A 15,977-nucleotide genomic window follows, 5' to 3' on the forward strand; every position below is an offset into this window, starting at 1 on the left:
ATCCTCTTGGCCATGATGGCATTCCTAAACATTGGAATCCCTCTCAGCCTCTCAGACAGAGAATTCCTCAGTAATGTGTTTGCCATTCATCATTTTCTCTAGCATCTCTGGCAGAAAGCCAAAGAATCAGGCATGAGTTTTTCATTCCATGGTAAATATTTAACCCTCCTAGGGGCCTCCCAGACAGCACACAAAAAAGTAGGATCATAACTACTGCCTTTGTAGGGAACTGCTTCATACATGGGAATCTTACACACTTAAAAAGGTAATAGACAATGCTAACTGAAATAATATTCAGGTTTAGAACAGACACCTGGTACACCCTGTATCTATTTTCATTAGGTATCTGACATATCTCTAACAGGTGACAGATTTTATTTAAAAACAAAACCTTTTATAGACCTCTAATAGCTTAAAAGTTAAAGGCTGTCATAATGAAAATGCAGCCCCCTGGATTCACAGATGGGTCTTCAAATACTTGACTATAATTTCACTTGCATTTATTTATCAAGAAGAAGAAGATCAAGTTCATGGAAAGTTTCCAATATTATACGCAAAATTCAGACCTAATTCATCAGAATTTCCCAGTCTCTCTAAGTTCTATTTACAGTCTGTCCTTGCCCAACAAGTCACAGAATGTTTACCAAAATTTAATTTCCTGTCCACTTAAAATGTATCTACCCAGAGAGATTACATTTACTGAAAATTCATTCTGCTCTTACCAGGAATTGATTCACAAAAAGATATCTATGGTGCCTACTTAATGAATCACATAATTTGGTAATTTTATAATCTATAGACTGAGATACATGTTAAATATTAATACAAATCAGATTTTTATCTTTGAATTTAAAGTCAATAGTGCTTGGACTGTGAATTAAAAATCTGCTAAAGCATTGGCTTTAGGTTTAAAGAGGAAAATGGAAATGGGATCTTATGCAAATGTCTGAAAATTTTTGCTTAACTTTATGAGTTAGCTGACTTATTTCAGTGTCAAAACTTTAATCTTTTCTAGAGAAATCTCATCTAGAAACATTTTTAAAAGATTAGGAGTGTAATGTTCAGGGATGTTGCTTTTTCAGAAAGTGGTGTTCAATATGAGATAGAAGAATGATCACTTTCTAATATTAAGAATTTTTATAAAAAGAGATATTAGTGAGCTGGTTGTTATGCAGCGTGACACAACAAACCCAAAAAGAGAAAAGCTAGAGAAGAAAAATTGTCATTATAGAACTTGGGAAAAATCATATCTGTGAATATATTAGTTTAGGCAAATTCATATTAGTAATTTTTTAGGACAGCTTTATAAGTGTAAGCAAGCACCTATAAAAGATCCCATGCTCTTTAATTAAAAAATATAGTTAAGTTCTACATTGAAAATCTTTTCAAGCCTGAACTAGTTAATTCTCCATATATGCAAAAATTCCTTCTTTCTTATTTCAGCTGAGATCCACTTTCACCATCGCTCCAACTAGAAACACCTTTCTCTGTGTTTTTCCATATGATTTTCCCTTTTGCTTTAAATATCTTTCCTCACCCTTAAAGGTCAAGTGGTATTTGAAAACCTGAGAACCAAAAATAAAATTTGATTTATGTATGAGGAGCCATTCAAGATTATGATGACCCCCAGACCTCCTGACTATGTAAGACTCCAGTGTTTCCTTAGAGTTTCTTGTGGAAAAGAAGATGGACAGTGTCAAATCCCAGAGTATATATCTCTGAGGCTAAACAAGGCATGAAGGCAGACTTGAAATGCTTCAAAATAAAATGATCAAACATTGTGTTATAATACAAGCCTTGCTTAATGTTCTTTCCAACCTAATTTTCTAACTATGTCTGACATCTTTGCAAATCTTTCCTGGACACAGGCTTTGTTGAAAATCCTACAAATTTGTCAACAATTCTCATCAACCAACTTGATCTTCTAGGCCAGGCTATTAAAATTTTCTACTAAACCTGTTTTTTGTTTCCTCACATCAACACTCAGTTAATATGACACTATCGAGCTCTAGTTTCTCTGAACATATCCCACTCCCCCCACCCCATCGTGCCAGGAGATCTTATGAATTTTTCTACAGAAAGAACTTGGCTAGCTCTGGTTCTAACTAAATGAACAAAATTCAAAAATTCCAGTAACTGTACCATAAAATGCTAAAGAATATATTTTATGGCTTGAGTAAAAATTTAAAAACACTTCTAGATAAAAAATATTTTAATGTGAACTTGGAGAAGTTAATGTCAAGACCCACTTTCATTACTCAATTGTTAGCTATTTCCAAAGATGTGGCTTTGAATTTTCTCATTTTTAAGGTTTACATTTCTATTTATCTAGTTGCCCAAAAAAGTGGTTTCACAGAGGTAAGGAAGGGCAAACCCTAGGAAACATAAGGATCAGCATCACACTACCAGCGCTCACACCAAAGACAATCCTGGTGGGCTCTGACCTGCTAACAAGACCAGCCTGGCCCACCGTACCATATGTTCTAATTCCCGGCAGCACTACAGCTATAGGGAACTGACAGTTTTAGTAATAGGGACAGTTTAGTAATTTTAGTATAGGGACAGTTTTAGTAATTTTGCAATAATTGAGCAGTGGTTCTATAAAAATGTAGATTTGCAAATCATACAAATCTAGATTTGTAGAATTCTTGCCATTTTGTTGACTTGTCTTGTAGCCTTTCTCATCTGGCATTCTATAAGAAAATAAAGCTCTAAACAGTAATTTGAGTGACATTTCCTCAATCCTGACAAATATGGAACATGACTAGTACCTATCTTGATACAGAGGAAAGAAGTTATTTCATCATACATCATAGAAACCTCAGGGCATTCTATCTTAATTCTGTCAAAAAATCCTGGTGGAGAAGTGCTGGCAAAGGGACAACCATTTGAAATCCAGGTATAATTCTTGATCAAACTATGTCACTATCACAACATGTTAAGCCTTACCTTAGTACAGGGCAATTCCTAGAGATCATTTCACCCTCCAGCTAGCATTATTGACAGATATCCTACTTCTAGACTTACTATTATATAACATGTGCTCTTCCAGTGGCTATTAGAGAATGCAGTTAAACTACTGGGAAATGCTGCTAGGTTGATTTTCATTAACTAACCTTTATTGGTTAGTCTACCATCAAAAACCTTTGAGTGGCTCCTTGTTTTTTCATATGACCAGATTATTTAGGCATCTTTTAAAAAATTTTTATTTAATTATTTTTATTGCATTTATTGGGGTGGCATTGGTTAATAAAACCATATAGGTCGCAAATGTACAACTCAATAAAACATCATCTGCACACTGCCTAAGGGGCTCAACACCCAAAATCAAGTGTCTTTCTGCCTCCACTTAATCCCCCTTTGCCCACTTCCACCTCCCTCTACCTCCCTTCCCCTCTGGCCATCACCACAGTGTTGCATTAGCTTTAGCTCCACATTTCCCTCCGTATTCCTGCTTTTCCCCTTGATGTCTCCTGGATTATTTCCCTCCTGGATTCTCACACTGATGCTGCTCCTTCCTGTATGACATAGTCCTCCATGTCCCCCGAGATGATCTCCATCCTCCCAGAGCCTGAGGAGGCTTCTCTGTGCCACATCTGCTCTGAAAGCAGTGTGGAGATACAACGGTCCCCTGTGAGAACGAACGCTCAGGTCGCAGCGCTGTTGTATTCTAATTGTTCCCCAAGTGTCCTGCTTCCTGAATTATTCATACATGTGTTTTTCTTTCTTACCAGGCTAAAAGTGGATAAAAGCAGTGTTCTGGCACATGAATTTGGCAAGAAAGATAGTGTGACTTGACTTCTGGAAACAAGGAACAATTTTAGGACACTATTCAGGGGAGTGATTTGGGTCTAAAACTGAAATTTTGTTATATTTTTCAGACTATTACTACCATCTAACTGTGAAAATCACACTTGGAAGCCATAACAAGCCAGAAGACTTGGACTTCAGTCCTTGTTTAGTTTCTCTATTAAGAAAGTAACCAAGAGCAAGTCAGCACTGTGGCCTTTGTTCCCTTAGGGGTTAGCATTCTACCTCACTCTTGCTCCCAGTATGCGCATTCCCAGCTTTCAGTTTGTCAGTGCTGCTTATCTTCACCTAAAATCTTATATGTTTTAGCCCTATTTTTATTTAGTCTGTCACCTACTAGAACATAAATTTTATCTTACATTATAACCAGTTATAGGAGAGCAATAGGGGAAAATGGGGATAACTGTAATTGAGTAACAATAAAAAATTAAAAAAAAAATGAAAGCTCCAAGCAGGGGGGAAAAATAGGATACAAACAATGTGTGCATGGATATGAATATATATATATATATATATATATATATATATATATATATATACACACACACACATATGTATGAATGTATATTTATCTCCATACTGAATTCTCAGTAGCTAGAATAGTACCTACCTCACATACAGCAGAAATCCAGTATAACTTGGGCGAATGACTAAATGGACAATGAACAAACCTTGGAACTCCAGGAACACAGTTTCAAAACCTCTTCTCTAAATTCTCTAATCATTTCCTCAGGATTGTTGGATCACCAGAGAGCAATATACCCTTTTATCTCAGCTCCCTGAAGAAATGGCTTTACTGAAATGTGATTAAATGTTATGCCCTCAGCTTTTAGAGAAATGCCTATTTGAACAGTGATTTTGTCTTTTGTTATTCTGTGACCTCAATTTGAGAAACTTGCCGATACATTTGTTCTTGAATTCAGTGGCAAAAAGTTTGTCTCTTCGATCTAAATTACGTTCTTTCTGGTCAGAGAATGAGAACTAAAGATGCCAAGCAGCCTCCTTTGTGCCTCCGTGTCCTTGACATGCAGTGCAGCTCAGTGCCTGGCGGCAGTAACTGCACGGGCTCAGGCATCTTGTTAAACACATTCGTCTGCTGGGTTTCACCAGAGCCTGTCCCTGAGTTGTGCTAGAGCATACTGCAATTAATTTTATAAGAATCTCAAAACCGCCGGGAAATGGGCAAGTTATAAATCTCAGATTAATAAAGCAAACTAGTTACTAATGTGTTGTGTGTACACCTTGCAATTAGAAGGGCAATCAGTTAAAAAAATGGTGAGGGCAATTTTAGACATTATGATAACTCCTGAGACAATGTAATAGATTTAGCATTATTTAAGGATAATGTGCACATAATTGTAAGAGTCCTGGTATTATGGAGATATATTTTAGCATATTCAGGCATTGTTCATAGGCATTATAAATTAACAAACAAGCATATTTTTCCAATTTCTATGAGATTTTACTTACAAATAAAGAGTTGAAGGAAATATGGGGGAGATATATTAATTTTAACTTAAAAATTTCCAGCAATGTGCCTGGCACATGGCCATTGATGAATGTTTCTCTTACATTTTTAAAGGGGAAAAAAGAAAAACATAAAGGAAGGTAATCTTTGTTGAATATCCACTGCATGTGAAACTATTATAGCATCCCACTTACTCCTCATAATGATTCTACAAAGTTGTTTAATTCCCAATTTGAAATGAAGAATTTGAGAAAGAAAAGAAAGATTCTGCAGTTTAATCTAAAGAGATCCCACTGAGATTCACACTTAAGGCCACTGGACTCTAACGTTTATATTCTTTTCTATTCGGCTGCTGTAAAAGGCCTTGTAGTTATATCTGCTGACTACTTATGTTACATAGTGAAGTAGGAAATGGTAACCCCCACCCCAAAAAAGATTAAGATAAAATTTATGCACTCAAAATGACTTTGTTGTCTTCCTGTGCAGAACAGGTTTGGCAGGGACAGAGAGTGTTCTCTTTCTTGGGTAGGAGATATCTTTGAAACAGGAGAATGGAAGATAAAGGCAAGTAGAATACAGTTTGTTATTTGTACCAGGCAATCATAGGACTACTTGATTTTCTCTTTTGGTTTAATTGGGCTCTTCATTTCTTTTTTTTTTTAACTTAAAAACTGGTAAACTGACACAACTTGATAATACATGCTAGTTCTTTAAATCTAATGACGTACTTGACAGAACTCAATACAAAATTGAAGCCATCCCTATAGAGAGATATAGGTAGTGATTCTGAAAATATCCAAAATCTTTTAGACTACGGATTTCTTTGAGAATTAGATGAAAACTGTAGGCATTTGCTCATAGTATCCACATATGCAGTTTTAAAAATCCATACAATTTTAGAGACTTTACGTGTCTCTGATTCATCCAAAGATTTAGGTTAGGGTCACCAAGCTAATGGCAGAGAGATAAGTGACTGGTTATCAAAGTGTCCAGGTTGTTTCTAGAAAGTGTGGAATTTTTGATACTGTTGGCTTTGTGAACTAAATCCTTCCTTCCTTCCTTCCCTCCTTTTCTTTCTTTTTAGCATTCCTTTTTCTACTTCATAAAATCCTTCCCTTTTTTTTAAGTGGTATAATTTAACTTTATTTAAAAGACAGCATCCCCAGATGCCAACTAGTCCTTTTTACACAGGATCTTCCCTTGTCCCAGAGAAGCTGTAACTCAAAGCCCTTAGTTTTTAGAACCCTAATGTCTGTTGCAGGCCCACTTCATGGTTTTCTGCATGGCATTTGTGACAATTGGTATCCAAGTGCAATTCTTGTCAACCACATAATAAGTTGTTCCTAAACATTCTAGCTCTCCTCCTCTACAGTTATTTCTCTTTCTTAATATCTGGCATTCTTTTAATAGCTGCAGCCAGGGGTAAAACAGTAGATTGCTTGGAAAGAACAGTATGTGCATACATGTGTGTGTGTGTTGTATCCCAGTATGGACAGCTAGGAATCACAAGTCCTTAAATTAAAATCCAAAAAGAAAAGGCATTACCTTGTCATTGTTCCATCTTAGTACAGGACGGATGCTCTGCAGTGTTATTTGTAAGCAGCAGCATCTCAGGTAGTGTTTAAACACCCTATGCAACTCGCTGTCTTATTTCAAGCCCCAATGGCGATGCCTGGACATACCTTTTGTTCCGCTGTCATGGTTAGACTTTGCAGTCGGCCAGTCATATTCCCTAAGCTCTTTTCAAAAGCTGCTACAAGGTGAGCCTGTGAATAAAATGGAAGGAACCCATTTTCAATATTAGAAACTTATACAGATAGATGAAAATGCCTCACTTTTTCATATATGCCTGCTTCGTATCAGGCATTCTGTCTCTTTAAACACTACGGCCATCATAGTTAGCTTTCACTGGTGACTCTCCATTAACACAAACCTTTATTTTTAAACTTCAGCTTAAAATCAGTATTTTAGTCTCTTGACATTTAAAGTGAGTTCACCTTCTGAAAGGGGACGGCATTTTGCAAATAATGACACCTTCTAACTTGCACATCCTGGAGGGTTTGACACATAAAACACTGAATAGAGCTCTGAGTTGCCAAGCTTTTAGACTTAAAGCCCACACAGAGGTCAGTACAGTAGTCGATGGACAAATGTTCCTCATTTTTACACCTGCATGATGACCTTTGAAGATACTGTTAGCTCCCTGATTATAAGGATACTCTCCTTCAAGTGTCAGACATCTGTGGACAGCTATAACATTATCTTTCCTTCTTCTACTGACAAAGAACTGAACTGAAAAGAGTGATCTTCACTTTCCAAACTCTTCTCAATAAAAGGGCTTTTATTTCTACATTATCCGCTTCAACTAACAATGTGTCAGTAGGCCAGCTAGAAAAAATAATTAGTCATATTTTATGTAACATTAAGCTTTTATGACTTTGTGGTTTTATTTTAAATCTCAGAGAATTATACCTGTTGAAGTCGATAACCATAAATCTTCTGATTAAATATTTGACAATCCTATAACTCTGAAACAGGCCAGTTTTTATTAACATGCCATTTTGGAGCAGCTTGACCATCAACGGTGAAGCATGAGGAGGTGCTGCAAGCTCACACGGTGGCTGAGGTGGAACTCCAGGCATGTCATCTCAAACTGATCGATTTTACTGGACTCTTAAAAGGATACAACCTACATCTATAATAAACTATGTGGGGAAAAGTTCAGCAATCTTTGGCCAAAGATTAATTTTTTGAGGGAAGGGAGTGGGAGGACTCAAAACACCTCACCTAGTAAGTAACTCTAGCAGAGCTAAAAGGCTAAAGTACCTATTATCAAATGGATCACTGGAGTGCTAAGAAGTGGGGCACTACAAGCTTGTTCCAGTATTAGTAATGGCTAGAAGTTTATTCCATTATTGGTAACAGTGAGAATGTACAAGTGCCTTCCATTAGCATCATGACACAAAGGCGTCTTTGTTCCAAGCTCTAAATTTATCCTGGGCTGCCTTTCTTTTCCTGTCACTGTAACATAGAGAAAGATAATTTGTAGAGAATAAGTCAATTAATCTTCAGTCTAGCAGTACAACTCTTTATTCTTTTTCCACTCCCTCCTCCCTCTTTCCACCTGACCCTTCTCTCTCTTCTTCTTCCTCTTTCTCTCTCTCTCCCCCTCAACACACCTACATACACACATATCATGAAAAGTATATTTGGAAGTTTGTTAGCAGATTTAACAGGACAAATAAGACTTTTAAAAAAGAAATATTATCTTATAGATTAAAATGTTTTCAATGACAAGAAACATCATTAATTAGACTTAGTACCCCAAAATTAATGTTAAGATCATGCCCCACTTTCTTCTATATGTAACATATGTTTAATTGTAAAAATACATGTAAAAGTGGACAAAATGAAAATGTATAGGTCACTAGTTTATCACATTATGAATGTTGATGCACTACCAGCCCAGTCAAGAAATGGGACACGTGGAGACCCTAGAAGTCCTCTCTTGCCCCTCTCCCAATACTGCCCCCTTTCCTCTCTCTGAAGATAGCCACTGTTGTAACATCTGTCATAATTATTTCTCACTTCTCTTTATAGCTTTACCACATAATCTTATAATCCCTAAAGACTATGTTTTAGCTCTATTTTGAAACATTCAAGTGGAATCCAAAGGCAGGATTTTTGCATGACTGCTCTCTTTTCCTCAATGTTGTGCTTCTCAGACTCATCCGTGTGCTGCATGCAGGGGTGAGAGTGCTCTGTGGCATTCTATTTGCCCATGATAACAACTGGTACCGATTTCAGTTTAGACTATCAGAAATAATCACACTATGGTCCTACAATAGCTTACTACACTGTAAAACTAAAATTGCTTGCTTTATTTTAAAATACTGAAAATTTTGGCAGAATACCTTTGTTAGCATTTACTAAAAGAAATGCAAGGTTCTACTTAATATTGAAAGTTTTAATTCTTCCAAAGAATTGTAAGTTTTAGTTGCTGGACTGTGAGCCCTTGTGTATATAAACACAGGGGAAATTCCTTCACCTTTGCACATATTTTACCAGTTCAACAGGGGTTAAAATATGACAAAGAAAGCTGGACTGTGAAGAATATGCTGTACAAATATATTGCTTATATTTTGTAGCTCTGAGTAAGTATAAAATATTCACCATTGGAATGCCAGTTTTCAGTTTTGGGAAAATTGCTCTTCATTAATTATTCATAAGAAAACCAGTTACAAAAGAACATTTTAATTTGAGTCACACTGTTGTCAATGAAATAATATGTGAAAAGTACATTAGTAGAATATTGCTTTAAATTTACATTGTTTTGGCTTAGTTTATCAGATCAACTTTGTTAGTATGAAGATAATGAAAGGTTAAATTTCCCACCAATTGGATTAATGGGCTGGGAGTACAAGAAGCAAATAAGGGAAACAATATCTACCAGGGATTTTTTTTTTTCACTTTAATGGAGAGAAAATGGAAAATAAAACTGATTAAACTATAGGGCAATATATCTTGTCTGAAAAAAACTTTGTAAAATGATGACTTTTTAAAAAGTTGTGGATTTTTAGGAGGGCTGTTAATATAGTTTACCTGGTTCAGGATTTTCTTTTAATATTTGCATAATTTTTAAGCCAGAGCAAAATTTTATCAGTACAATGATGAACAGTCCCAACTTGTGTTTGGTGGAGTATGTCAAGGTAAATAAATTAGACAAGACTGAATAGTAGTTTAGGGAAGGTATTAACACATACTATCTTTAGTTTTGAAATCACACAACATAATCTGAGTAGACATGTAAAGAGAATCATCTGCTACTGAATGATGACATGAAATAGCATTATGGCAAACATCTGCCTTGCATTTGTTCATTTAGAATTCAGTGACAGCATATCACCCAAATAAAAAAGGTACTCTACACATAGATTAATATAAGGATGAATGTATAGATAGATATGACTTTACTTTTGAAAATCAATAGTTAGATGAATGAAAATGACTCTGAAACTATCACAAATAAGGCTTCACATTTTTTATTGCATACAATCGGCCCTGCCGTGGTCAACATGTGCAGACTAGTTTTCTCTTAAAGGAGACATAGGAAAGGAGGCGTAAATAGAGTATCTAAAATATTAAACAGAGCAAATAAAATAGGACATAATCCGAAAAGGAAATAATACCTAAGAGATTTTTGTTTAAAAGATTTATATGCTGAAAGGCAAAAAATAAGTCCATTCAGTGATGTCTTTGAAAAATGGTAATAATAACCAGCCTTAGTGCTTATTTCCAAATTATCTGAGGGCTGAGGTGTACAAAGAGAACATGTTACAATACAAACAAATGCATCCCACCTGACTTGGCTGCATGAAGGGGTAGACGAGAGGCGAGAGGACACCTGGCTGACTGCGTGACGTGACCTCACATTCGCAGGTGCCTTTGCTTCTGGGGCTCCTGTTTTCTTTCTGTTCTTTTGTGGGGTACTGATTCAGGGAAGGCCAGGCAATAGTGCTTGCCAACATACTCGCTTTCCTTTCTAAAGACATCCTGGTAGAAACTGCTTTACAAAGAGCCTTCCCAGAGCTTTATGCAGCTCTGTTCAGAGAACTTCTCAAGTGGGCGGGAGGGCTGAGTGCTCATTCTACTGAATGCTAGGCTCTGCCAGTCAAAGGAGAAGTGAGCTCACTGGATACTTTTCTGCCTTACCACTGCCCCTTTTAACAAAGGGGTAAAAAAGCATTTTAGTAGAGAAGCATGTAAGTTTCAAGTTTAAATGTTAAAACACAGCTTATTATGTGTGAAGTCCATATAAATATAATCAAGCCAGGTCCTAACACGTGATACAACACTTCAATTAGAAAACATGTCCCAAATTAAGGAAAATCACTGAAGTCATGATAGAATTATTCTCATATATTGAGTAAAACTGAATAGCTATATATTTCAAATGACTACTAAATAAATAATAACAGTTGCTATTTTCTATACAGCCAAAGGAGTAATTACTCATTGTATTGATCATATATAAACAAAAGGTAAAAAATTTACTTGTAGTCTAAATAAATTAATAAATAAAAGGCTTATTTCTACCTCCTAATAGGAATTACACAAGATTTAAAAAGCTTTTTTGACTTATGTTGAAGAAATTCAATACAGAAATAATTTTATTCTGTTTTGTGATTACTTTCATTTCTGTGCATGTATGTTAAAAATATATGTACATATTATTTACAACACCAGATATTAAGTGAGGGGCGATGAAGTAAAACACACTCTTGAATGAAATTTAAATGTAGTAGTTTTTAGAATTCAGAACAAATCAAGTATTAACTAAGCCCTTTTGACTCATTATGGTCTATGGAATCTAAAGTGACATTATAAACCAAATGTTAAAGTTCAACATGATTTGTAGTTAATAGGTGACTTGTGACTGATTCAAATTTCTGAATGTGTAAAGGAGATTATAGCCTTAAAACTACAAATGGACATAACTATGCAAGACTCCATTCTTTGTCATTGTAATCATACTATTAAAGTGTTCAAAATAGAATTGACATAAAAATTATTTTATAAACATTTACCTATGCATCCATTCATACAAGTTCTCAGCTACTGAAATACTAGTTTTATAGCAAATGTTAATAAACTTCTTTGTAAAAGAGTAGGGGATAATGCATATGTATATTCATTACATGAAAATTTCATTTTCATCTTTTGTCATTTTCAGCTTTTGCAAGTGTGTATTGTTTGTGTGTGTGTGTGTGTATACACATGGGTATATAAAATGAAAATGTGAAAAAAAAAAAACACAAGAAACCAATAACCATGAACAGGAATGAAGTGTCAGAGGGAAAACAAATAATGCCTTTTTTATTAAACTCTTTTTAGTTTGTTTTTCTTTTTGATATAATAAGCATGTATTACTTTTTAAATGCAAATAGCTTAAAAATTACTGTGTAAAAGCCCAAACTCCATTATGTGTGGCAGCCACTTATTATTGCAATATCTGAATATATAAGTCTATATAAGAGACATTTACAAAGCAAAATGAGACCCTGAGTAATCATTCAAGACATCTGTAAGAATCTTGAATACCCAATGCATGGGGTCTCTCATGGAGCCTTCCTGGTCACAGGTAAACACGACCCAGAGTGTTTTGGCATTTGCGTTGCAGTATGTCCTCTGGATACAAATCCAGGAACCTTGATGGGAGTGTTTTCTACTACTATACAGCTAGCCTATCATATAAAATTCATAATTGCTTTTGAACTATTTAAGAATTAGACTTAAACAAAAAATATAGGTTATATAATACTGTTCTCTTCCAATGTTGCCTAAACAATTCCCTAAGGCCTTTTATTTTTAAGACTCCCTAACATTACCTATAAAAAAATAAATAAATATAGTCAATCCAAAATTAATTAGATTCTCCCAAAGTCAAAAAGATAAAATCAATTCAAATACAATGCTAAAATGAATACATTGTGAATGAAACGACTTACTTATACACTGTGAAAGTTTTATTATACCACAATTTTCATCTTAAAATCTCACTTATTCATGTCACTCCTAGGAGGCCTACACCTGCCCAGTGCTGCTATGTCAAGCTTTGTGTGGGAGATGGAAAAACTCAATGGCAGGCACAGACAGGTGAGGCAGGCAACAAGCCCAAAGCCGCACAGTGGATCCGAGCAGATTAACGCTGAGCGAAGGTGGCAGGACATACGGCAAAACAGCAGGGGCTTGCTTACCCCTCACTGCTGTTTCTAGCACCGTTGTTCCTGAGGACTGGGCGCAGTGCCACGTGTTCTTTATTATGCTACACTGTGCACTCCCTGGCACATCGAAAGAATTCCAGTGAATGCTGATATAACTGATGGTCATCACTGCCATCATTGTTGTTCTCAGCTGCTTAAACAATGAGAAGGCTGCCAAGGTGGCTGAGAGAAATAGATCTCATTTCAAGTATAGCTAAGATACCTAAATTTAGAGCTAACTTAGTTTTTTAGAATTAATTGGATGCTTAATTAATTGTCTAATAAATTGCACTGAAGGAGGCAGGGCACTTGAATTTTTTTATTTTCCAAAGTTAATCACTATCAATCCCTAGTAGCATTGTGGCTTGAGAAAGTCTTACCTATGGGGAGTGATGAAAATAAGTAATAAAAGAAATAACCCCTGTAGCTGTTGTTAATATTTTCAATCTTTTACAAGAAACAAAAAGCAATTTTAACCACATTATGATTCCTTATCAATTTGGTTTTACATTTTATTAGCCAGTGTACAGGAAAGCTTACTGTTATGTGAGTCCCACTATGTAGTGACTTAAGTCTGTATAATTTTTGACATTTAAATTTTGTAAGTCTGTTACTGAAATTATCCCATTTACTATATAAAAATTTGTTTTAGTGTATCAAAACAAATCAGAAGTGACTTACATTTGCTGAAAGCTGAGATGTGAGGGTAGCCACTTTCTCCTGTGATGCGACCAGCTCTCTCCGCAATTTATGAATTTGCTGAATGTAATTAAAAAAATCAATTCAACATGCTAGTAGATTTTGACTTAAAACTAAAATTCAACCCAAGAACGCAAAGCAAATATTACAGTCAGCCCTTCCACCCACCCTGTATCAGCACCACTTTCTGAAAATTAAAAAAATGTGAATACGGGCTGCACAGTATAACAGTCAGATGCCCCGGTAAGAGAGGGGCGAAGCACCTGTGCTGGATGCCGGGGCTCCAGTCTGCCAGCGAAGGTGTGCTTACTTGCCCATTTGCCATCCCTGCCCGTCTCAATAATCAGTGTACTTTTTATTCATTCTTCACAGAAATTTTCGGTAATGAAACTCAGGTAGTAAAATCTTTTCTTTTTAAAAATTAAATATACATATACATATTTTCTCTTGGTCTTTGGAGTGAAAAGTACTCTGTGTTATTGTTCTATCAGTGCTTTTGCTTGTTGATTTTAATTTTCTGTAAGCTGGCAACTTCTCGGAGCTGTGAAATACCCTGCAGGCGCTGAGAACTGGCACTGACTCAACACTGAATGAGTCCACATTTGCAAATAATGTTACTGGCTGGAGTTTTAATGACTAACACTCCGAGAAGCCTTCCCAAATATTGATTATAATGCCCTTTATCCCGTGAGTTCCTATTAGCTCAGAGCAGAAATACTTTATAGATTATCCGTAGTTTAAAAATAAGGGGGGAAATCAGTAATGATGTGCAAATAACAAGATAAAACAACATAATAAATATGCTAAAATGTTTTCCTTTTTAGTTAAGTTCTAACTTGAATAAAAACTGAATCAGAAAAATATGAGTATGTGACACTATACTTAAAATTTTAGTTCAAGCACTTTCACACCTCAATCTGCATGTCTCATGTTGCCATGGAATATAAAGCAATTAGTCAAGGCAAAACATTTATAAGTTGACAAGTATACTTCTGGTCTTCAGGAATTTTAGTTACTGAGATGCCAAACATTCTACTTTGATGATTCTCATTTCTTTAAAAACAAGTTTCCTTTTGTTGTATTTGGACTTTTAGAATATTATCTCAGTTTGAAAGAGCATTCTCGCCCCAGTTCATTACTTGTCTTTTTTTTTTCTTTTTCCTTCACATTAGATTTTTCTGGAGAAGAAACAGTGGTCAATATAGAGAGACTAAGAGAGGAGTGAGCTGGAAGCTGGAAGCAAAGATATAGGACATTTTTACAATGTCAGCAAATGCAATTCCTTTTCACTTCTGTTTTTTAAAAAAGAGATACATCCCAGCCCCAATTAGCTTCTGAGTTGCAATCCTGTGATGAGGACCACAAATATTCTCAGAAACCAGAAAATCCATTTTATTTTTAAACCAAATTCAAAGAGGCTTTCTCAAATTAATAGTCTGTATTGCACATCCTACTTCCTTTAAATATAGTACAGGAAAACTTAAAGAACTGAAAACTATTTTTGAAAAACCATGACCCATCATGGGGCATGAATGAGGAGAGGGGAGCTCATAACTACCAGTGAGACAAGTAGATGTGGCATTTGTAGCCTTCAGAAGCTATATTATGATCAATGTTAGAAGCCTTGCTATGTCCATACAGTGAAAATAAAACAGGTTTTTAAAAAACCATAATCAGTCCTGGCTGGCGTAGCTCAGTGAATTGAGCGCAGGCTGCGAACCAAAGTGTCACAGGTTCGATTCCCAGTCAGGGCACATGCCTGGGTTGCAGGCCATGACCCCCAGAAACTGCACATTGATGTTTCTCTCTCTCTCTCTTTCTCTCTCCCTCCCCTCTCTAAAAATAAATAAATATAAAAAAACATAATCACTTCTTGATCTAGCAATTACAAAGGTCATATTGGTATAATCAATACTTTTTCAATATTTTGAAGTACATCACAAATTTTACATTAAAAGCTAATAAAATATGACATCAAAGAAAAGAGTTCCTTTGTAGAGACTCTTGCCAGGACATTTTTCTCTGTGGTCTGATTGCCTCAGTGTAAACCAATCAAATAGTCATTACTGTACCTTGAATAAAGGCCTAATTAAAGCCCTTCTGCTCTCCTTGGATAGGACAACTCTTATACAAAAAGAAAGAGAAAGAATATTTTCTCCAGGTTGAATTCTGATTTATACGTTATTGCAAGGAAGCATGTGTTTCTGAAGTGCATGTGTGATTAGAGCAATATACCA

At 35.7% G+C, this 15,977-nt stretch overlaps 1 protein-coding gene across 3 annotated transcripts in view; it reads right to left on the reverse strand.

Annotated features, from left to right (window-relative positions):
- NAV3 (neuron navigator 3) overlaps positions 1–15,977 on the reverse strand; it is a 556,838-nt gene that overhangs the window by 49,889 nt on the left and 490,972 nt on the right. For all 3 annotated transcript variants that reach the window (XM_036018646.1, XM_028532259.2, XM_036018644.1), the window contains 2 exons: positions 13,723–13,800; positions 6,961–7,044 (listed from right to left, as the gene is read on the reverse strand). In XM_036018646.1, the coding sequence (XP_035874539.1) occupies positions 6,961–7,044; positions 13,723–13,800 (162 nt within the window). The remainder of the gene's footprint in view (positions 1–6,960; positions 7,045–13,722; positions 13,801–15,977) is intronic.

This window comes from Phyllostomus discolor, chromosome 2 (assembly GCF_004126475.2).
Source record: "Phyllostomus discolor isolate MPI-MPIP mPhyDis1 chromosome 2, mPhyDis1.pri.v3, whole genome shotgun sequence".
NCBI classification, from domain to species: domain Eukaryota; kingdom Metazoa; phylum Chordata; class Mammalia; order Chiroptera; family Phyllostomidae; genus Phyllostomus; species Phyllostomus discolor.